The 24130-nt window shown below is 34.0% G+C and overlaps 1 protein-coding gene across 3 annotated transcripts in view; it reads left to right on the top strand.

The window, feature by feature from the left end:
* The window catches only part of LOC145683815 (endothelial lipase-like), a 472564-nt gene that overhangs the window by 323467 nt on the left and 124967 nt on the right, over nucleotides 1-24130 (top strand). For all 3 annotated transcript variants that reach the window (XM_081755410.1, XM_081755408.1, XM_081755409.1), the window contains one exon: nucleotides 16973-17112. In XM_081755410.1, coding sequence (XP_081611536.1) covers nucleotides 16973-17112 — 140 coding nt within the window. The remainder of the gene's footprint in view (nucleotides 1-16972; nucleotides 17113-24130) is intronic.

The raw sequence follows: 24130 nt of genomic DNA, 5'->3' as shown, positions 1-24130 counted from the left end.
ACAAATCATTGAATATGAACAACAACAACAATAATAATAATAATAATAATAATAATAATAATAATAATTATTATTATTATTATTATTATTATTATTATTATTATTATTATTATTATTATTATTATTATTATTTTAAGCCTTCTTTTAAACTTGATAAGTGACATTACTGTATGGTATGGTATTTTTACCGTAATTTTTCCTGAATTGCATGTTATTTCGTTTATTAGTGGGCACTAATTTCTCTCCTGATTGTCAAATAAATGAATTCTCGCGTGGATCTTAGTGCAAATAACCTTAAAGGAAGAAGACGGTTGGTTCCAAAGAGCAGAACAATGTAATATTTGGGTTTTAGTTTCAACTGGCAGGACAGTGTAGAGGTGACGCAGTGGGCTTACGAGTAGTATAGACTCAAAGCGTACTTTCTGATCTTGTTCAAGCCAAAGCTTACACTTTTCACAAAATGATCTTGAAGAATCGAAGAGTAATTTCTCATAATAAACGAGAAATTCGTAAAATTGTGAAAGCAAACATTTTGGTTGGGAGAGGGCAAATCCTAACTATGGGGGCTACTAGAACAATTCGAAACACTTATTTCAGCACTTTTCATGTAATTGTTCTTAAAAAGAACCACTACAGATTTGTTAAACATACTGTATTGCGGGTGATGGAGGCGTTGATGTATTGGTAACGTGCCAGACTTTTAAACGGAAATACCCATCGGGTAAAACCATTTCTCCAATAAAATATTCGCTATCAACAGCAATTCATCCGCTCTTGGGGAAGGTACAAGGGTAATACGATTAAAGAGTGTGTGCGTTCTTCATCATACATTGTAACGGTAATTATTTTTTATATTTATATTCATCTCTCTCTCTCTCTCTCTGTCTCTATGCATGTTTCTTCACCATTCCTTATCATATCTTTCATTTTTCTCTTCTCTACCTCTCAGACACACACACACCCACAAACAAACACACACAAACACGCACTTTCTGTCAAGTCAATAAGTAACATTTCTTTTTTGCGTGTGGCAGTAAAGTAGCATTCATTGATTTATTCTTGGCTCTTTTTCTTTCTTTATTAATTTTAGTTTGTACTATTAGTCTGGAATGGAAGGTATGACCTACGGCTACGTACTAGGATAATTATGATGTGTTTCGGGTCTCTACGTTTAGTCAATACTAGTGAATTTGCAACCGAACAACGCAGGAATGGAACATGTGTTACATTTTAGGCATGACATTAGACATGTCTCTCAACCCACAGTTTCACTGAAAATTGATAATATATTTTGCAGACCATGTTTGGTATTCATCTTGAAAGTGACCTAATAATTTTTTATGTATTCTATATGTAGTCGAATACTTCTGGAAAATACGTTTTTTCTTACTACATTTAAATCCCATACATCTAACAGATAGCTATTGGTTTCAATTTTTCATTGAGATGCGTTTAAGTTTCCCTATACATCAACAACTGAATCTTCTTACGTTTCATTTTATTCTTTGGCTTTCTTGATACTAATACATGTATATTTTGAAATTAGAAATGTGGTCATTTTGTTGAGGATTTTAGTTTGGGAGACAGGAAAGCAGGAGGGAGAGGTATAAGGTATAATTGAGAGGATTAAGGAATACGAAGGTGTTTATTGAGTGGCCTAGCTGCGCAGCTTAGCTCTTGCCTTTTATGCAGTGTATAAGTTCAGTAACTGAACAACAAGAAAGTGAACTGAACGCAATAAAGAAATAGCGACATGAAATGTGAAAAGCATTTTATCAAAGTTTCAAGAATTTGAGAGTTGACAAATTTACACTTTCGGGCACTGATTACCTTGTATATCCAGTAGCAAAAATTAACCAGCAATAGGGGTCCTATATTTAAAAAGAGTGGCAGTCACAGAAAATGCAAAAATTTTTTCGTCTCAGTCCCTCATTTATAGTTCCATTAGTTTTGTAGCTATGAGTCTGTAGCAAAAGAACAGATAGAATTAAAGACAATTAATGTTTATTACTTTGTAACATTCAACACTAATCTCGCAGGAATTTCATTTTTCTGTTCGTTTAGTTGTAACAAATTATAGAATATATTGCTGTACTATATTGCTGTACTATGTAATGAATGTTTACATGGCATGGCGCGCCCTCAGGTTGCGGATCGAGAAGGCCTCTAGATATAGAGGTTAGCAGTCAATATAATGAATAAGCAGTCGCGAACAGCTGACTAGGAGTGGTCCTCCAGCTTGGGGTTTCGGGTGAGGCTAACAACCTCATACTGTAAAAAATAAAAGCACTTGTTCAGAAATATTCACAAAAAACTCGGACAAGGACTGTTAATTGGCACAACCTAAGCAAAAGAAAATGGACATGAGATTTAGAACATGGAATATTGGAAGTCTCTATAGGGCAGGCGCGTTAAAATCCGTAACATGTGAGTAAGAGAAATACAGAATGAGCCTAGTAGGAGTTCAGGAAGTTAATTGGTAAGGAAATGGACCTGTAAAGTCCGGAAATTTTACGTTCTTTTACGGGGAAGGAAATAAAAATGACCAGTTAGGAACAGGGTTTTCGTTCACAAACGAATATTACCAGGAATGAAACGGGTCGAATTTTTTACTGACAGACTTTCTTTTATTACTCTTAAGGGATGGAGGTGTGATATTATTGTTTTAAATGTGCATGCCAAAACAAAAGATAAGGATGGCGACAGTTTTTACGAAAAAGTGGAACGGATATTTGACCAACTCCTGCGACACCGTATGAAAATTATATTAGGGGATTTCAATGTGAAAGTAGGACGAAAGGATATTTTCAAACCGATTATAAGAAACGAAAGTCTGCATAAGGAGAGTAATGATAACGGTGTTAGACTCGTGAACTTCGCAACATCCAAAAACCTAATCGTGAAGAGTACAAAATTCCCACATCGCGACATTCATAACTATACTTGGACATCACCAGACGAGAAAACTCATAATTAAATTGAACACGTTTTAGTAGATAGAAGAAAGCAACCTAGTATAATTGATGCCCGGTCGTTAAGAGGGGTTGATTGTGACACTGATCACTATCTGATAGCAGCGATAATAGAAGAGAGCTTATCCTTGAATAAAGGTAATATTCATTGCCCGAAAAAGGAGATTCAATTTAAAGAAATTAGAAGAGAGCCAGGTAAGAGAAAAATACCAGATTGATGTGTCGAATAGTTTCTCAGCTTTAGAAGATTCGGAGTGCACTAGTGTTGTGGATACCTGGATTGAAATTAGAGATAGCAGTAAAAGTTCAGCAAAAGTAAAATTGAAACACGCGGAAATACGTAGGAACAAACCATGGTTCGACGAGGAATGCATAAAACTAGCAGAGAAGAGAGAACAGACAAAACTACGCTGGCTGCTTGAAAGGTGAAAGAAGAAAAAAAAGAAAAAAAGAAAGAAAGAAATACTAAGCTCGCTCTGTAACAAATGAGATGCATGGGATAAGTCGTGATTGGGAACCCTTCACCCCTGGTGGGGGGATATTCATGAAACTATCAGCTTATGTCTAATTTAATAGGAATATATAATCCATGTCTTACGTTTGAACCTACAAGGTTCAACCAAAATAAAAAAAACTCTTATATCGGACTTCCAAAGAAAAATAAAATAAAAGAAGTACCGGTACATGATCTTATTTATTATATAGGGAATTCCCAGTCACGACCCCCTTTACAGCTTTATTAAAATAGAAAAAGTAAAGAAGAGAAGAGAAAGTTGGGATAAGAAGAGAAGAAAAATAGGGAAAGTAAGAAGATGAAAAAAGGGAACTGTTACTGGATATTTTTGAGAAATATGGTAAAGGAAAGTGAATAATTATCGAATTGGGATCATTTCCAATAGCTATTTGGGTGAATATTTAGTATTAAGGTGATCAAAGGTAGACACATGTTAACCCATACCTCTCAGACCTAGATCCATTTAACCCCAACTACCGAATTATCCCAATCTAGCTCTGAGATAGATGAGAAAGTTTAATTTAACAGTTTATTGAATATTTCCAAAATTCTTGACGAGTATCCAGTACTTGAAGTATAAACGATGAAGTGGACGGCATGCTAGAATTGACCACAGATAAGAATAAAATAAAAAATCAAAGTAATATATATATATGTCGAAGATTTTTACTTTCAAAGTTCTCCCATGATGATCATTCGTTCAGACTACTTCGGTCCTTTTTGCTTCCTTTATAGAGCCAACTTAAATTAAGTTAGTATTGACTTTCAACGACTTTAATTGCTAACTACCATTAATTATAGTAAATCACACATATATGTCAAAATAATTGGTGCACTTAATACTAAACCTACATTTCATTCACACACACATATTCATACAGGACAATGTATACCTCAGGTTGTATTTAGTTGAATTAAACTAACCTAACTACATTTCTATAGACATTTATTACATTTCAAGAAAAGAAAACTTAGTTTGACATAATAGAAGAAGTTTGATACATGAATTAAAAAAAAATAATAATGATAATATTATGCATTTTAGACATGCACAGAAATCTGTTACTTTCGACAATATAGAATAATACCTTGCTCTTTGTTGATACATTTAAAAAAAAATGGATTGCATTAAAAAAATCGACAAAACGAAAGAAGAAAGAGAAAGAAAAATAACATTGCACATATTTCAGATTCAGAACTAAACCAGTACATACCAATGCGAAAGAAGAAAAAAACATTGGTTAATCATTTTTAAAAAAAAACTTTGGTAGCATTTTTATTGAGTCTGTATCCCAAGAGAAGAAATTTCGACAATTTATGAGTCCTTTTCTCACGTCGATAGTAACTGCTTTATCAACTCTCTTTATGCACTGTGATTTGTGTCCCTGAGAGTATTTAATCGTTTGTCTTAACTATAGACGAAAGAAAAAGTAGTTTCTTCATATTATATATATTTTCATTTCGTCACTTGACGCACTTGGTAGAAAAATTTCAAAATTTATCAAGATTAAAAGAATTATCGAATCCAATCCCATATTTCCATAATACCATGTCTCCATTGAGACATTGGGACCATATTTCCATAATACTATATGTCTCAATGGAGCTAGGTCTCTGGACCTATCTAGGTCCTGTATTCACATTACTAAATTATTGACCACATTTCAATTCATTAAATTTAAGATCACTAAGATTTTTTTAGTATAGATCGTGGAGGCAAAATGTTTTAGTCACTGAACTGACGAACGACAAATAGTTAGGTTTCCGATCGTAGGGGAAGGATTTGGGGCGCACTGTTTCTTAGTTTACTGATTTCACTATTGTCTCGCAAAATAACTTTGGATACGGATTAGGGTTTTTTTCTTCTTACGACCTGCTACTTGTTCCATTTACATGCAACATTTGACATAGTATTAAAAAATTGAATAGTTACAAACATTATTAACAAATTAGTAATTTGTCATTAATTATAAGTTACGCGGTAATACTTTACATCAAAAATAATTGGTCAATGTCGGGTGTCAAAAATCTATGGCAACCTAAAACAACCAGGGTAAATACCGAGCCCTTTACATACATATTCGCATATATATATATATATATATATATATATATATATATATATATATATATATATATATTACTCAATATAATAAATTTCACTCTAATATCAATCTTAGTATTTCGTCGACATTTAAATTCTACATAACCTTTTCATATTCAACAAGTATTCACATTTTATTGGCTCAAAAACAAAACAAAAACCCTGACTAACAAAATTCTTTTATTTAATAAGGTTGCAACATTGCACTGTATATTTAAACCCGATAATCGATAATAATTCAATTTACTAAGATCCGCGTATAGAGAAATGGTTGATGATATTTGGTAAGTTGACACAAGAGGTGGAAATACAACAAATAGAGCAGGCACGTAAGTTTCCAAATTATGTAAGCATATATATATATATATATATATATATATATATATGTGTGTGTGTGTGTGTGTGTGTGTGTGTATGTATGTATATACAGAGAAAGCAAAAAAATCAAGGTTATTTGAAAGTAGTGGGCCCAAACTACTAATACATACCATATAACCAATCAATAGAAAGAAAACCAGAAATCAGTAATCAATGTATATAATTTGTACGATCGATGAACAATAATCCAGTTTCTGGGTATCTGAAATCGTAGTGTACCTTCTCGTCAGTCCCTCCCATGGTGGATTGTGTATCGTGAAAAACGGTAGTAAGTTGTTCTGAAATACCTCCACCAATTGTATCCCTCGATGTCTCAGTTAGTACATGCGATCGAAATAAGTGATATGAACATTGTATGTTTTCATGAGTTTCAGAACCGGGGGGGGGAGTTTGAAAAAATAAAAAATCTTTAGAGAAGGAATAGAAGAAGGATAGGTAAAAAGAGGAAACATAACCTAAAACTACGAAATATAAGTGGTCGAATTTATGTATATAACAAATCAGCCAAAAAAAGTTCACATATGCCGAAAGAGGGTGGTTTACTTAAATACGTAAACTCAAAAGTTATCTCCAAAAACACAACTAGTCTGTGCCCGCAAGGGAATTTTCAGAAAGACGAAAGCTTTAAGGAAATTCCCCTACTCGCTGTATCCGGTTGAGGCCTTGGAAACCCCGGCCATGCCGGAATTTTAGACGAGGCGCTAATTTAGAATTTCAAAAAGAAAAAAAAACATCCCACCTTTTAGAAACTAAGAAGGTCCAGAATAGTAATGAAACTAGAGTAAAATAATAGCTCAGATATCCCTAATTAGTGATTTGCCAAAATAAAAAAATAAACTGAATTTTGGATCGGTGATTTCAGTGACAAAACATCAGCGATGGCTACCCTGCGCAGACATGCCAAAGTCTGGGACGTCGTTAATTTCCATCATCTAATTAAACAAAGAAAACAAAAGAAAATACTTAAGAGGACTAGGGGTCGACGTCCGGGTACGCGACGGGCATAAATATTAATTTAGTAGCGGTTGATTTAATCGGATAGTCCGATCTAAGTTGATAGCTATGTGAACACTGCACGGTAAATACGGTAAGCAACGAGAAAAAAATCTCGGAGAGTCAAGGAATGTTAAAAGTACAAATGACCAAACCTGTACTTTTCGATGATCACAGGATATAGCAGTTATTTTTCTTAAGTTTCATTTCTGTCGACCTTTAAAAGTAATTCCCACATGATGCTACCCTATCTGATGAAAAGCTTAAGATCCGGGGCTGTTAGTATAAGGTACTTAAATGCGAAGTAACATACAATTCCCAACTACATATTACTATCCAATAGCAAACTCGGTTAGATGAATGTACTGGTGTAGAAGTCAAAACGAGAGAGATTTTCAGTAAAACATATTCATATTCTCCATATATAATATACACTGGGCCTATTCATTTAAGTATGGGTGTCCTACCATCTCATTCATATTTTATATCGTATTATTACTATATCATTACATTCATTCATTATTTACTCATTTTCGCGTGAAGTAATATTTTACAGATACCCTATTAAATACATTTACACGCAGGCCATACACATATTTACATTACGCACTAATAAACATATAATTATCACAATCCGTCACGCTTAAACTACTACACGTTAACATTCATCGAACCACGGACTCTTTGTTTCGCAGCACCCAAATTATATTTACTTCGCAGTTTTGTAAAAAACAATATCATACGTGCACACACTGAAAGTTAAATTGTCAACGATGATTATATTTCTGATTTGCTGATAAAACTAAAGCAACAATGGAATTTTTCTACAGCCACGGGAAAAGAGAATTTAATATTACATTTTGAAACAAATAGTAACATCATGTGGGCTATTAAGAAAATAGGCGTTCTTGATTTCAGTGGATATTTCGGGTTCTAAATGACATAGCAAGCTGTAATTTTCAGAATAGTAAGATATCATGCTATTTCATATGAATGCATACTCATTTGAACCATAAACCATGTCTACTAGATGTAATTTAGATATAAGGGGCCAAAATCAAACAATCTTGATCACTAACTTGGGCGATGACGATTTGTTAACAAACAATTGATTAGCGAAAACGGACACGATGGCGCTGTGGTGGAGACATAATCTACCGTGTACTGAAATATATACTTCTACTTATTAATCAGAAATCTAATATTTACTCTCGTTTCGTGTGATTTGATTTAGGCAAATGGTATTATTAAACTAACGCATGTGGACTACACTGTCCTAACAGTAGAAATCACGCACTCACACAGAACTACTAACTACACACACCACTATAAATAACACACATAAAAACTACTAACTAGACAAGCACCATTTAATTACATGCATATTGAGGAAAAGTACTCCCTTGTTGGTATATAGAGTTGGCTCTATTAAACTTTACGGGGGGGGAATGAGAAGAGTTAACCCTAGGTCCAATTGACCTGACCATTTTTTTACAAAATGATTACTAAAGATTGATGCCCTGGGGGCACCTTAACGAGGTTTATTGAGGGACCCTTCCCCTGAAATGGGAAAAGGCCCTAAAACAAACAATAACTAACACATCCCTTGCTAGAATTGGTTCAATTTGAAAAGAGAAATGGGGCCCCTTTTTGTTAAATTAAGCTGCCATTCTGATAATTAATATCACACTACGAAACCTACCATGTACATGCACTTGCTGAATAATAATATAAAAAATCACATCTATCAGATACACGAATAAAATGCACAAAACCAGGTCGTATTTCCCCTAATCCCTAACTGAATCTATGGCTTGAAAGAAGAGGAGGGTAACATCACACTTCCTTTATATTTGTTCTAAAATGATAACATCATGGCGTCATGTAAACTGAAATCCGGAATTTGATATTTCTCCTTGATTTTGCAGTTCTTTCAACTAAAGTATAGGTTTACAGGCTCCTATGTAATCATATAGCGTTTATCAATGAAATTAAACTTGATATTACCTTAAGTTCGTTCCAATTTCAGTCCTATTCAGCCAAAACGTAGTGGTAAATAATACTAGTGGTGCTCCTTGACGTGTCTTCGATTAGAATAATAATATTGCGCCGAAAACGACAGGGGTTGGAGAATTCCTCCAATCAGGGCGAAACCTTTAGCCGCGGAAATTACAAAACAAATAGAAATTTGTCAAATCCAGATATAACCGGATCTGAAAGTGACTATGGACTAGTGAGAGGGGGTGAGGGAAGGTTTAGGTACCTGACTAAATTCTACATTGGTCTGAAATTAAGAAAATTTATATCCAATGGCGAAACTATATTTCGGTATGACGTCAAAATGGTAAACCTTGTAACTATTCAACTTGTATATGCGAAAATGGGATTTACAATTAATCAAAATATAAATAAATATATTATTCAGTTAAAATATGATTACTAATGAGATCTTTCGATTCATTACATTTAATTTGAAGTAAAGAGAATAAATAAATTGTGTAATTAAACCGAAATCGGAAAAAAAAAATACTAGGTACAGGGTGCGTAAAAAAATGTTGCCATTACTTTCAACTGTAATGGTACATTACATACTAAATCCGAATAAAATAATTACACAAAATTTCGCAGATATCAGGCGGGAAATTTCCAAAACTTTTAGAACAAAGAAACGCGATTTTCTGAAATCGAAAATTAAGGAAGTTGAAGATAATAGTAAAAATAAAAACATCCGGGACATGCATAAGGGGATCAGAGAATTTAAGAATGCCTTTCACCCTCGTGCTTATATATTAAATACATCTCACGGTACAGTTGGTGATGGGATTTTTACCGGTAAATATTTTTTGGGTATTTACCTTGGGTAAATACCCAGGTATTTACCCAAATTGGGTAAATATAAGGGTTTTTTTCCTTTCAATCATGTATGTGATACAGATCTTCTTCAGCAGTACATAAAAACAATGAAAAGGTAACATTAGATCCAGTAGAAGCTAGAACAATTGTCGAAAGGCATTAAATTTATTATTTTTATTAATAGAAATGAGTTATGTGGTCATTCCTGTTTTGATATTTTTCCAGAGAGCACAGTTTAAACAACGGATCACTCTGATAAAGACTACATTTATTTTTCTGCAAATAAAGAAACTAAGCAAGTACATGGAACTCTGATAAATGCTTTTCTTTTAATTTACATTCTGCAAGTGAATATGGGCGACAAGCCATTACAACTGACATGAATTGAAATATATTTTCTGTTATATCATACATGCTTTAATAACTACAAATTGAACAGAGCAAGAGTAGGAGTATATACGAAGACTTTCACACTTCCATACACTTGCTCGCTAGGCATCACAATATCATAAAAAATGAGCTGTCTGAAGCCAGAATGAAGTAACTGCATTTTCATGTTTTGCATTCTTGGGAAACTAGCATTCTTGGGAACAAAATAGATAAAATGCCATTGGTTAATGGGCTTCACATGACGGTTACGTCAGTTTTTTTTTAATTAGTTTATGATCGGGTGGCATCAGATTCATACGCGTAATTCAAATGATTCCATGCTTTAATTTAGAATTGGGCAAAATTCAGTTAGTTTTCTCTGGTTTCATACACCTCAATTGGCAGTATCAAGCTAATAAAAGTACAACAGAATTAGAGAACATTCAGGACTTAGTAACGTTCTCGAAATATTCTATACACATAAGGGCAAAACGTTATCTCGTTATGAGATGGCATTTCTACCAAGATTACTCACCATATTCATCGGATACATGAAATGAATATATGGAATCATCGCTGGTAATGTCTCCATTTATCTCACACATGTAAGAAGTGTCACTTTCACTGTCTTCTTCATGGGTTCTCCTTTTTCTTGGTACCATGGTGCATTCCAAATGTGATGAACTTGTATCTTCCGATAACTTATTTTCTAAGTCTTCCTGCTGCTCTGACTCAACAGTCTTCTCAGTCTCTTTACGCTGTGTTGATACTTTTGGCTTGTGTTCCCGGTGATGCAACTTCCAGTTATAAGCTATATACGTAATTTTTCCGGCTCTGAAAGCAGTCAGTCTATTCCTTGACTTAGAGTGAATTTTTGAGAAATTACTGAAAAATCTTTCTGTGGCGTCTGGTAATACCGATGCTGTTAATATCCGCTGTGCGACTTCAGATAATGGGTACTTCCACACAAACCTTGCCACCAAATTACTTGGTTCATTTCACCAAAACTTGTCCAAATGAACTTCTTGCCCCACAAACTTTTCTTTACCTTGTAATGTGCGAAATCCTTCATAACATTTACAAGATCTACTTTCATGTTCTGTGCAACCTTGTGTATGAACTCCAATCCATCGAGATCTTGTTCTAGAGTCAAGTCAAACCCCTGTGATTGATGGATGGTTCTGGTATAGTGAATCGGCTGAAGTGCTGTAACTTTTCTGCTTTCGAAATTATTAAGAATATGTGTTTCTTCTGCTTTGGACAATGGGAATTCAGGTACAGCCTTTCTTAATTGTTCTTCGATTTCTTTGACAGCAGGAACAACTCAGTGTATGTTACATTCATCAGATTCTAATATATTTATCCAGGAGACTTTTGGCTTAAGAACATATATTAGCTTTTCAACTGTCACCCAGAAAACCTCATCTTCAAGTAACCTTGCTTTGTGGCGTTTAATAAATGCTGTATATCTTGCAGTGGTTTCATGAACAGCTAGATTATGTAAAGTGATTTTGTAGCTTTCAGACTTTCACAAGATTGTAAATAGCATCCTCAGCGGGTTTTACATGGAAGAGTGAAAGAAGTGTGAATTTTCTTTTCATTGTTAATTGCATGAAAAGGCATTCAATACCTGAGTATATTAACCATTTCAATAACGACTACAACATTTGCCATAAGTGAGGAAATTGAAGAAAACTTCAAAATATCACTGCAGACAAGGTTCAACGTGTGTGTTTTACGTGACAATGGTTGGAAATGGAAATACTTTTGTTTGACAAGAGAAAAATCCTTCTGTATATTTGCTGCATCATCACAAATGAGAACAAAGAACTTTGCTTGGGTCGTATTTTTCAATGACATCAAATACGTATCTCTAATGCACTCAGCAGTGCGACGGTTACCTTCCGTGTTGATAAACTGAACAAACATTGGATGGGGGTTTGTAATATTAAAGTTGATTATTCCCTCATTACGAACATTACTCCAACCGCCACATCGAAGATTTAGATACTTGCAACCTTGTTGTCTTTGCATTTCATCAAATTGTCCCTAAAAATTTCAACTTATTTGACCATGTGGCCATTATTTTGCAAAATATAAGCTATTTGAAAATACTTGTAAATTGTTTTGCCAACCCCTTTTCAGCCATCGTTTTTTGATTCTTTTACAAGGTCATATGGCAAATCCTTGAATTATATAAAATAAAATTACGTGTACATTAATAGAAACACTTGCGCTGGGCTAGGGTAAATGCAATGTCATATATAAGAAATTAATTGTTGAATTTATTAAATAAGTACTTAGTTAACTATCCTTTGCCATTTGCAATTTTTATCTGAACTTTGAGACAACTTATAGACACAGCAAGCCAGCAAACTACTTCCTTATCGCTCAACCCAAAATGTAACTTGATATGTGATGTGTGTGAGCTCATTAACTCATTAACTTACATGTGTTACGGTATGCATATAAAGGCTACTTACGTTTTCATCAACTGTCATTGTATCCATAAAAGTGATAATGCTACTAGATGAACTTTTTACATTGATGGAGGAATCTTCATATATGAAACTGCATCAAAGTTTTATAAGACGCCCTTGTCAGTAAAGAGTCATCAATGCTTTTATTGTTACTACAACTTGACGTAGGTTATACACTTTCATTCACTTGTTTTGTCCCAGTATTTTGCAACAATGACACAAACTTCTCCCTTGTAAACCTTTTAAAATTGTTTTCTTTAGACTTTCAGGATACTTAAAATATTTATACACATGATCTGACATTTCATTTACATATGCGTGCTTATAGTTTCCATCACATTTCTTGCAATTTACTGATATATCATTTCTTACATTATATGCGCAACATTACTTTTCTTTCTACCCATTTTAAGTTTTTTTCTCTCCCTGAATAAAAGAAAACTTAGGAAATTGAACTACGATAAGAGGCACGTCTACTCTCAAGTCTCAAAACAGTACCAGTACTGAACTTAATTAGAAAAGGAATGGTTCGAAGCAATTTTACCAGATATATATTATGAGTTTCCAGTGTTGCAGCTTTGCATCTTTGTTTAACCACATCTGTATCTGGAAGATTTTATTCCGCTATTTTAGAGTCCACTATATCTTCTTATTATGTAATCTTGAAGTTTGTAATAAATACCCACTTTTGGGGTAGGTAAATAAAATTTCGGTATTTACCGGGTATTTACCCAATTTTTATTTACCTACCCAGTGGGTAAATACCCAAGTCCCATCCCTAGGTACAGTTCTCACTGATACCGATAGCATGTTAAATAGATAAAAAGATTTCTGTGACAATTTGATTAACACGCAACCAAAAACTAGTCTGCGTAGAGGAAAGGAGATACACACGGCAGAACCATATATTCCATAACCTAACCGAAAAGAAGTAGAAACCGCTATAAAGAAATTAAAGAAACATAAATCTCCTGGTGTAGATGATATTCCGGCTGAGTTAATTTTAGCTGGAGGCGAAACATTGTGGAACAAGATACACAAACTCATTCATTGTGGAAAGAATCAATCATTGTTCCAATTCACAAGAAAGGTGACAGAACTGACTAATAATTATCGAGGCATTTCCCTTGTCAACATCCTATAAAATCCTACCAAATATTCTATTAGCAAGATTGACCCCATACGCAGAAAATATATTGGAGATTATCAGTGCGAATTTAGACGAAATCGATCAATTATCGACCAAATATTTACCATTCGCCAAATACTCGAAAAAAAGTGGGAATACAATACCCCGGTACATCAACTATTTATTGATTTTAGAAAGGCGTACGTCTCGGTTAGGAGAGAAACATGTTACAACGTTTTTACAGAACTTGGAATACCGAGAAAGCTAATTAGATTAATTAAGATGTGTTTAAATGAATTCGAAACTAAGGTCCGGGTAGGAACATTTTTGTCCACGAGCTTTCACGTCGAAAATGGCCTGAAACAAGGAGATGCGTTGTCGCCATTTTTGTTTAACTTTGTTCTAGTATACCCAATAAGGAAAACCAACGATAATAACCAGGGCCTAGAGTTGAACGGTATTCACCAGCTTATGGCATATGCTGATGTAAATTTAATACGGGATGATAGGAGAACAATAGAAAGAAATACAGAGATCTACAGAAATACAGAGAAAACTAAATAAATGGAAGTGCGTCGGGACCGTAATACAGCAAATTATAGATGCGTTAAAATAATAAATAATACTTTTAATAAAGTGGATTGTTTTAAATATCTAGGATCAATATTAACAGAGGAAAATAATATTCACGAAGAAATTAAATGTCGACTAAAAGCAGGGAATTCGTATTATTATTCGGTTCAAAATCTCTTGTCGTCGAGAATTCTGTGAAGCTTAAAATATACAAAACGATAATCATACCTGTTGTTCTGTATGGTTGAGAAACATAGTTACATACCCCGGGAGAAGAACATACACTGCAAGTAATTGAGAACAAGATCATGAGAAGAATATTCGGAACCAAGAGGAACGAGAGGAACGGGAAGAAAGTAGAAACGTTTTCAATGTCCTGACTGGAAGACCAATCGGGAAACGACCATTAGGAAGACCTAGGTGCAGATGGGAGGACAATATTAAGATGGATCTCGCAGAGATTGGAATCCAAAGTAGAAACTGGATCCAGTTAGCTAAGGATAGAAGTCACTGGTGAGCTTTTGTGAATTCTGCATTGAACCTCCTGGTTCCATAGGTCATATTGTTACTTAGTTAGTTATATAATGAATGTGTACTTTTGTTGATTTCTGATGATAATCAGAAACAGAAGTAAAATACTAACTACTAAAATACTAAAATACTGTCAATCATACTAACAGTTTTCTATTAAGAGGAAAGTATAACTTATTTCATATTATCAATTATTTTGGCTTAAAGTTTTTGTTCGGGTTCAGTTCATTGTCCCTCAACCTTGGGTACAGAAATGAAAAAATGAAACATATTAAGAATTTGATTGTTAATTATAGTATATTTCGAGCATTATTTCTCAGATCTAGACCTGTAAGATATGCCGATATATAGATATTGACGTATATTGGAACATTCGATAATGCTAATATATCGGCTTTAATATATATATATATATATATATATATATATATATATATATATATATATATATATATATATATATATATTCTAAATATTCGTGTGTAGGGGTCGTGTAGGGGGTACATATAACTTGCAATGAAGGAAGAAATAAAACTCAATTTTTATAAAACTTCTTCAAATGACAATTTCTTTATTACCACAAGTTGCAATGTCAATAACTCCACTTCCAAATTCTCATATTATATACTTTAATTTCTTACCTGGAAAATCTTTTCCGTTTCCGGAAATGAAGCAAAAAAGTAACTGTCTAAAGCAAGTGCTTAGAATCCATCATAAGAAGTTTTTTGTTAATCTCTGTGTGACTTTTCCATTCCATCTCTTTTGGCCTTCGGAACAGCTCATTGAAAAAAAGTCCTAACATGACATGAACTATATGCAGACATGCTCTTAGGCAGTCAGAGATATTGAAAGGGAAACGAGTTCATAATAATAATAATAATAATAATAATAATAATAATAATAATTATTATTATTATTATTATTATTATTATTATTATTATTATTATTATTATTATTATTATTATTATTATTGTTGGTGGTGGTGGTAGTAGTAGTAGTATAACAATTGAGTTTATAACTCGGTTCCCATCTCTTTATCTTGCAAGCAAGGCCCGCAAGTCTGCTTCGCCACTGGTGTCCCTTATTCTGTATTTGTCTTCCTTTCTGTTTGATGTCGATGTTTGTTTGTGCTCTTAGACTTTTGTATTAAACCGTTAAAGCATGTAACTCTTTTCATTTTTGAGAGTTTTTTTGGGGAAAAAATGAGAAATTGTTTTCCTCTGATATCTATTTCTTTCCATTCTTGGTGTTTGAATTGGTTAAGTAGGAACTTTTATTCCTTCATTATGTAACTTTTATGTCACCCCTTGCCTTTACGATAATAAATTCGTCATTCTTAACAATTTAATTTATTCCCTTATTTGAACTTTGCCACACTGGTAAATTTGGAACAAAATAGAAGTTAGCTCAAGCACCCCAACTGCCCCCCCCCCCCTTTTTTTTTTGTTGCCTACTATTACAGTGAAGGGAGAATTGCAGTGAATGGGTAATGCACTTTTGGAGTTGTGTATACAAATTTGTTGTTTATAACTAAGATTACCTACTGTATGAGTTTCTCTTAGAAGGTGAAAGTGGTTCTATTTCACTTGATATAAAGAGTATTAAAAGTAATCCAGCAGAATGCGAGGAGGTGATACAATATGATCGAAATAACTGTGAAATTTAAGGAATATATTTCTACTGTGTGAGAGTGTTACTTTGTTAACCATTCTAACGGAATGAAAGGGAGATAGTTTAGCGTTGAGTTTGAACTGGAATTCTAAACTACTCTAGTTCATACAAATGGCAGTGGTTTCAAGTTGGGAATAGAATTTCGGGCCAACTTTGTTAAAGGCGCGAGCACGAGTAGTCCAGATGTAATGGTTTGCTTTCAAACCCAATTTGCTTTCAAGGAATTAGCTTTAATTTTTTTTTTTAAAAAAAAAGGACTTAGTCTTTTCTTTTAAACTTTGAAACAAAAGACGTAAACTACATCAAACAGGTGTTCATATTTAGAATTACATACTGATTCTGAATTAACTGTAGTTGTATCGGATCAAAGTTTATTTTTCCATCTTTTTTTTTTCTTTCTTACAGACACGACAAGGAGAAATATGAAATAAAGGTTGATGGCATCGACACGTCATGGGAATCCGTTTTTAATAATTTACTTCCAACCAAAATAATGATTCATGGCTTTAAGTCAACTCCCGAAACACTTTCGGAAATCATAAACAGTAAGTTATATCTTGTAGTTTATTAAAATAATTATGTACTGCTTGTTTAAAATTAAACGTCCAGCGCGTATAAATCGTAAATGACAGAAACAACAAAATGTACCGAAAGTGAGCTAGGGAAATATCATAGGTTCCATTCCTGTTTTCCTTCTTTTACATTACCCTCTATTGTAGAGAACTGAGAGGTCATTCAAAACTTTAAAATGTGAGGAAGTAATATTATATATATGGAAAAGTACAGGAAAAAAGAAACTACATTTTGGGAAAAAGACTTTAATGTGGAGCACAATATAGAAATATACTATATGAGCATGAGGTTTTGCACATACAGATAAACATCCAATTTTATGCTACTAACAGAATATGATTCGAGACAAAGAGACGACCAACAACTAAGATAAGGAAATGCCTTCTGGTACATTAAATATGATATGCTATGTGTCCCACAGATTGCTATAATAGAGCACTGCGAAGAACACGAAAGATTAAAATAATTATGATATGGCACGCCATTAGATATATCCTTAAAAAGGCCACGTTCAGGGAAAAAAAATCTTGTTAACAAGTTCTTGTTTGAGGTATTGTTTATGAAGATTGAAATTATCCATAGATGGAGGCTGTTAACGCTTTGGAAAACAAGGTACTTCTAAAATTAAATAAGTACATTGATTTCTTTATGTACTGTTTCTTAGCTTTACGATTCATGTCTCAAAATCAAAGTGCTACTTTAAAACTTCATTATGTGTATCGTTATTTACATTGAACAACTGAATGAAGGAGGGAGAATAGTTAAGCCAGAAGAAAATTAACGTGACATATATGATTGTATGTATGAAGTAAATGATTAGTAGAGACACTGATGTGCGCGATAGTATTGTCATTTTCCTCTTCTGTACTCATATTTCACTACACTATATGCACTAATCCCACTCTTGAAGATTTATTTCATGTCATATCAAACTATTACTATTTCACTTAAAAAAATTCACAATTAGATTGAACATTCTTGCAAAATCATTTGAATTTTGTAATGCTATCTACATTAATTTTAGTATCTTTCCCTTATAACATTCCGTATGAACAATTAACGTACAAGACATCACATTTGAATTGCACACGTTTCATAATGTACTCCACAAGAAAGATACTTACGTTAGTAGTTTTCATGTTTTCAACGGTAAATCAAAGCATATCATCCCATTTAAAATGTTCGATTCACTCCCCAATGTCTCATTATAGGGGGCACTAATTGAAAAGTAGTTCTTTTCATTAAATACAGCCTATAACATTTCCCTATATCACGTTTAGATTCATATTTCTTTCTTCAGCCGCTGTGTGGATTATAAGTATTGGCTATTTCGTTTGACTGTCCTAGGACTTACATTTAAATTGTGATCATTTCAGAAACAGTGCACCTCACAAAAGGTGTTTTCCTATAAAATTGTTTTTTTTTTATGTTTTGAATGATATATCAAATGGCATTCCTTCCCACTTAACATTACACAGATACTCATGATAGTATGCCCTGTAGGAAAACAGTAGTTTCCATGCAATTTGTTCTGTAACATTATATGATCATAATTATGTGTAAAATTAATTTATAAACATTTTATATCTTATTTGGAACATCTTTATATACAGCATACTCAAAATAAATATACATAGGGTGTCGCAATAATAAAGGCGAAAAATTAAATCACAAACTCCTGGTACCACAACAAGTAAGATGTTTATATTACATATAGTCCGGAAATGAATAGGGATGGAGCTTGGCAGCTTCGAATGTGAGGGTAGAACATCACACCTGCCAGCGGGTTAATGATTGGAGGTAGAAACTGTGTTCAGAAAAACATCAAGTTCATATCGACTTCACATGTTAAACGCATGTTACATAACTGAGCCTGAGATTCCCTATACATCATTTAGTGATTTGCCGAATGTCTGTTCAGCAGGGGTAATGAAACGATGCAGTAAAGATGGAAACCATACAGAAAAGAAGTTCTTATTATTGGCGCGTTTGCTTGAACTGCTACAATTGCAGCCAAAGTAAAAATAACTTAGCATGGTTGCATAATCATACGGGGCAACGAAAAGTTGTATAGAAACTTGTAGAGAATCGGTAGAAACAAGAGCAACTGTAACTAGTCGTGTCACGTAATAAAATAACAGGCAGAATCCACAAGGACGTAGTCTATTTGTAACGTAGTACATTATGCAGAATAGCACCGCAAACTGCTAGATCATACGTGGTAACATAAAAAGTACCTACAGAAGGTGTTCAAAGTGGTGTAATCTCATATCTATGCAACGTGCTAATCGTAAGTTTCGAACGCATTTCACCACTCCCAATATGTTTTTTAACAGCTGTCCACAAACATATTCAATGCGGTTTTATAAATCGGCAAGTTTTATTCACTAAGTGTGAAGATTCTTTCCCCCCATATTTGAAGCTGTTTAGCTCTGCCCTATAGATTTCAGGGACTATATGACATATAAACTTTTTTCCTGTTTTGGTACCTAGAATTTGTGGTTTCATTTTTCACAATCAGTTTTGGTACAGATTGTACAGACAACCATTACTTTTCTTTCTTCGGACTATATTATTTGGACTAAATTGTATAAATCAATAACAATTTGCACGATAATGTTGTAATAAATAAATACATAAAATGAAAAAAATAAAACAATGAAATCACGTAATTTCGTATTGCGATATTCACAACCACTAAATGTATTCTACAGTATATGACCACAAACACGCATTTGTGAATCTGTAACTTCCTACGAGAACGATAACCCGTAAGGACTTGACGACTAACTCATGAAATGACATTTCCACATTATAATTTAGAAAGTCCAACCGTGATAACGGAGAAAGTAAGAGAGAGAGAGAGAGACACGAAACATTACACGAAGGAAGAATAGAAATAACGACATGTGCGGCAGTATTGAGAAATATCACATGATGAACAGTGTTGCCAACGCAAAAAATTGTTCTTTTTCAAACGAATGGCCTCTGTGGGTTATCATCATTTTAAGGAACAACGACAATGAAGGCAAAATAGACAGTAAACGTATATGAGTGTGGCAAACTTACTTCAGCCCTATAGTTCAACATGTTTAAATTTAATCTCTTATTTATTTCCGCACATCGTACGCCCATATTGGAAAAGCAGAGAGTTAAGTTCAACTCTCATTAAAATATATGCATTTAAGATATTGTAGTTGCAGCATATAGTATTATCATTCTCAGGCTCAACTCGGCACTGCTTCCTTTTACTGCATGTAATGGGGAGGGCAAATTCGTTACGAAATTCTGCAAATGACAACTTACGCCCGTTAAAGTCAATATGCCATACGTGTTACAGCATATTGAATATTACAATTGAAACATCCAAAACTTTATTAGTGATCTCACAAATATAACAAATCGAATTTTCAGCCAAATTGGAACATTCTGAGGATATTTTGGCCGCCTAATTGGATCAGTCATTTTAAACCTTTCACTTTTGGCATCATTATCGCTATCAGAGACCTTGAAAACCCACGAGTACATAAAGTAATGCAAATTTGAACATTGTTTTCATATTTTGACCTGGTAGTTAGGATTCCAACCCATTACGGAGCGTTTCTATCGTTGACAAATCTTACTACTCAGCTTTAAGAAGGTATCAAATATCGCGGTCAGTACGTGATTTATCCATTTCACATAACCACCGCATTGCACCTCATGCTCTACCGCTTTCCAATATAGGCTTTAAACCATAATGCACAAATGACCTTTTCCGACCGTACTGCAGAAGTAACTTTTCTCTTCTGTACATGGAGAGCTCCTTCATGGCCAAGCGGTTAGCATACGCGCCTTTAGTGTGGGAGACCCGGTTCGATTTTCATTCGGAGCTAATGTGGTTCGGATTCCACGTTAATCAGTAGGTCGACGCCTCATATAGCCTCGCTGCTGAACGGGACGTTAAACCGAAAATCAACTCAACGCAAACCTTCTGTTGATGGCAACACTGTCCAAAGGACCCTTCTACACTTGGAGTAAACAATTCTTGGCAATATTTAGTTTAAGGTGTACTTTAATGATCACGTAGGATCAGGACAACATACACAGGAAGTATGAAAAAGTATAAAAACTTTACTTCTAATATTAAACAACATAAACCAGTGTTTTCCTACAAGTCAATAAGAAACCGTTGGAAAGGTTTCCGTTGCTGCATTAAGATACGGAAAACAAGTTAAAATTAAGTTCCTTAGTTAAATTCAGTTACAGAAAGTAGTTCGTGACCTGAAAACCAAGAACAGCAAGCAGTATTTAAACTTCGGGTTTTGAGATCACGGAGGTCGTTCTCGAATGCTATTCCAAGGTGCTGCACGTTCGCCGACGAATTATTTATTAACGGGCTGCATCTATTTCGGAAACGTCAGTTCAAGCTAGTTCTATCCAGCTCCATAAGCCACGCAAAGAGGTTTGCTGGCTTGCTGTGGGCCGTGACTGTTGCCTGCCCCAGAGATTCTGAGATCCTCAAGTTCTATATAGCCACGCGAAGAGTTTTTCTGTGGGCTACCACTTATACTATCCTTACAGGTGTAAAGTTCGATCCCGATTACGTAGAAAACAAAGAGGTTTGTTGTAGGCTTGCAATCTGATCGCTGCTCTAGGCTTGGAAGAGGAAGAAGTGATGCAACCAGTGATCTATAATGCCTACAATTAGTGTGTGATTTAACTCATTATGTTATGGTATGAATATCAGACCAGAAGATGACTCCCAAGACGAGGTCGAAACATGTATGTAGCCAGTAATGGAATTCGATGCATAAGTGATAGATTCACTCTTAAGGCAGTTCTAAGCGATATAGCCCAAGGTTTCATTTGTCTGGCGTATCATTTCAAAAAAAAAATTCTAATAAAATTTCTTGCTGATAAAATGATTTTCTTTGTAAGAATAGTAATATTCCAAAATAATAACCTTTTTCTTGTTCTAGTACAAACGTTAGTACCTCACTCTCAGTGTGTCCCACGGCTTTTGCATTTAACAAGTTTCATGTTATTTCTCGAATAGCTTGCAACACTGATCTACGTATACCATCTCTTTCTTCTTTATTCTCATTGTTATTTTCATATTCAGTCGATTTACGAAAACAATACTTTCTCAAGGTTGGCAATACTGTTCATCCTGTGATGTTGGTGAATAAAGTGACAGGTATAATTTTGTTTCCAGTTGCTTCGTGCAAAATTTCGTTTCTCTATCTCTTTCGGTTTTTGCATTATTACGGTTGGACATTCCAAATTATATTAAATCATCTAAAAGTCATTTCATGATTTCATCAAGTCGGCACGGATTATCGTTCTCATAGAGAGCTAAAATTTCACTAATGCATATATGCATATATGTATAAATTTGCATTTTATTCGTTTTGTATCTCTGAATTATGTTTCAGGTATGATAACAATCGAAATGCTCATAAGTAAAAGTGAACAAAAACGGAAGAACCTCAGTAATTAGATAAAACTTGAAGGTGTAAACGCAAAACTGAAGCGGGTAAACTCTACGTATTACAAATGAACTCAAAAATAGAATTTTTAAGTATTTGAATGGACAATTAGAAAAAGGCTTTGCTTATAGCGTACAAAAGCCATTTGCTCAAGCTAGTGTAACAATAAGGAGCTTAAAGTATACACTGAATATTGATTGCAACTCAACTTCTTTTTAATATTTGTATCCTAATACGGACAAAACTAATATATCCATAATACCCTGATGCATCATTATCTGATCCATCATTGAATTAATATCCTGATGAAGTACCTTAATGCCTTTATAACTTAATGTGATAAACTTGAAAACCACAAATCTTTTTTATACGTTGTTATCACATCTTATTCATTAATCTCACCTTAAAGTACTATAAGTAGAACAAGTTCTTCGCAACTAAGCTACGTAACGTTCTTAAGGAAGTGGGTTTTGCATGTCGTGAGAAAATATGCCTTGCTGATGACGGCCTAGAATCCTCATGAAGAACTACATTGGCGAATGGGAGCAAGTGTTTGAAGAAAATTCGCTGTGACTATATCATAGTAAAAATCACCAAAATTTAAAGGTAATTTACACTGAGACATATCGTGCTACTGCGCTGCAGGTGACGAAGGAACTGAAGCAGCACCTCCAGCAACCTGTGTTGTCAACCGCAGCCAGTTGCGAATTACATTAGATTACTTTAAAGGTAGAAATAGTTTGTGTCTAACACGGTAGATGGAGCCGCCGTCACCAATATTAACATAGACAACAAATAAAATGGAAATAATAAAAATAAAATGAATAATTCAAAACCTAAGCAAAAACGAAGCCACCCTGGATAATGCATGTTACAAAATCTATTGATTAGTAATCGCCGATTTCACATATTGTTATTATTTTTATTTTTACAGGCTACCATTTTAAAATAAACAATCAACTTTATCTGTCATACATTTTACCATGCACACGCATTTAAGATGGGAATGGAATTTGTCGATTTTACATATTGTTTTAGTTTCATTGTTGAGGGCCACCATTCTTTAATAAACAATCAATTTTATCTGCTACACTTTCAAACACAAACTAACCAAACTTGGCACACCCAATTACGATTGAAATATCTATTGTATTGTATATGTCGTTTTCATATATTGTTGTCAGTTTCATTCTTGGAGGCCACCATTTTAAGTAGCAATAAACTTTATCTGATATAATTTCTACCAGAAACTGACTAAACATGCAACACACATCGGATTACAACTGAAATATCTATGGAATGGTAAGTGTTGGTTTCACACAGTGTTGTTAGTTTCATTGTTGGAGATACAATTGTTAAATAAGCAATTGTTGTATTTATCCATTGTTAAATAAGCAATCAACTTTATCTGCAACACTTTCTACCAGAAACTAACCAAACTTAGCACATCCATTTAGGATTGAAATATCTAGGAAATCGTATGTATCACTTTCACATATTATTGTTAGTTTCATTGTTA

This window comes from Thermobia domestica, chromosome 4 (genome assembly GCF_964235325.1).
Source record: "Thermobia domestica chromosome 4, izTheDome1.hap1.1, whole genome shotgun sequence".
Classification (NCBI taxonomy): Eukaryota; Metazoa; Arthropoda; class Insecta; order Zygentoma; family Lepismatidae; genus Thermobia; species Thermobia domestica.
This window is presented reverse-complemented; position numbering and strand designations above follow the sequence as displayed.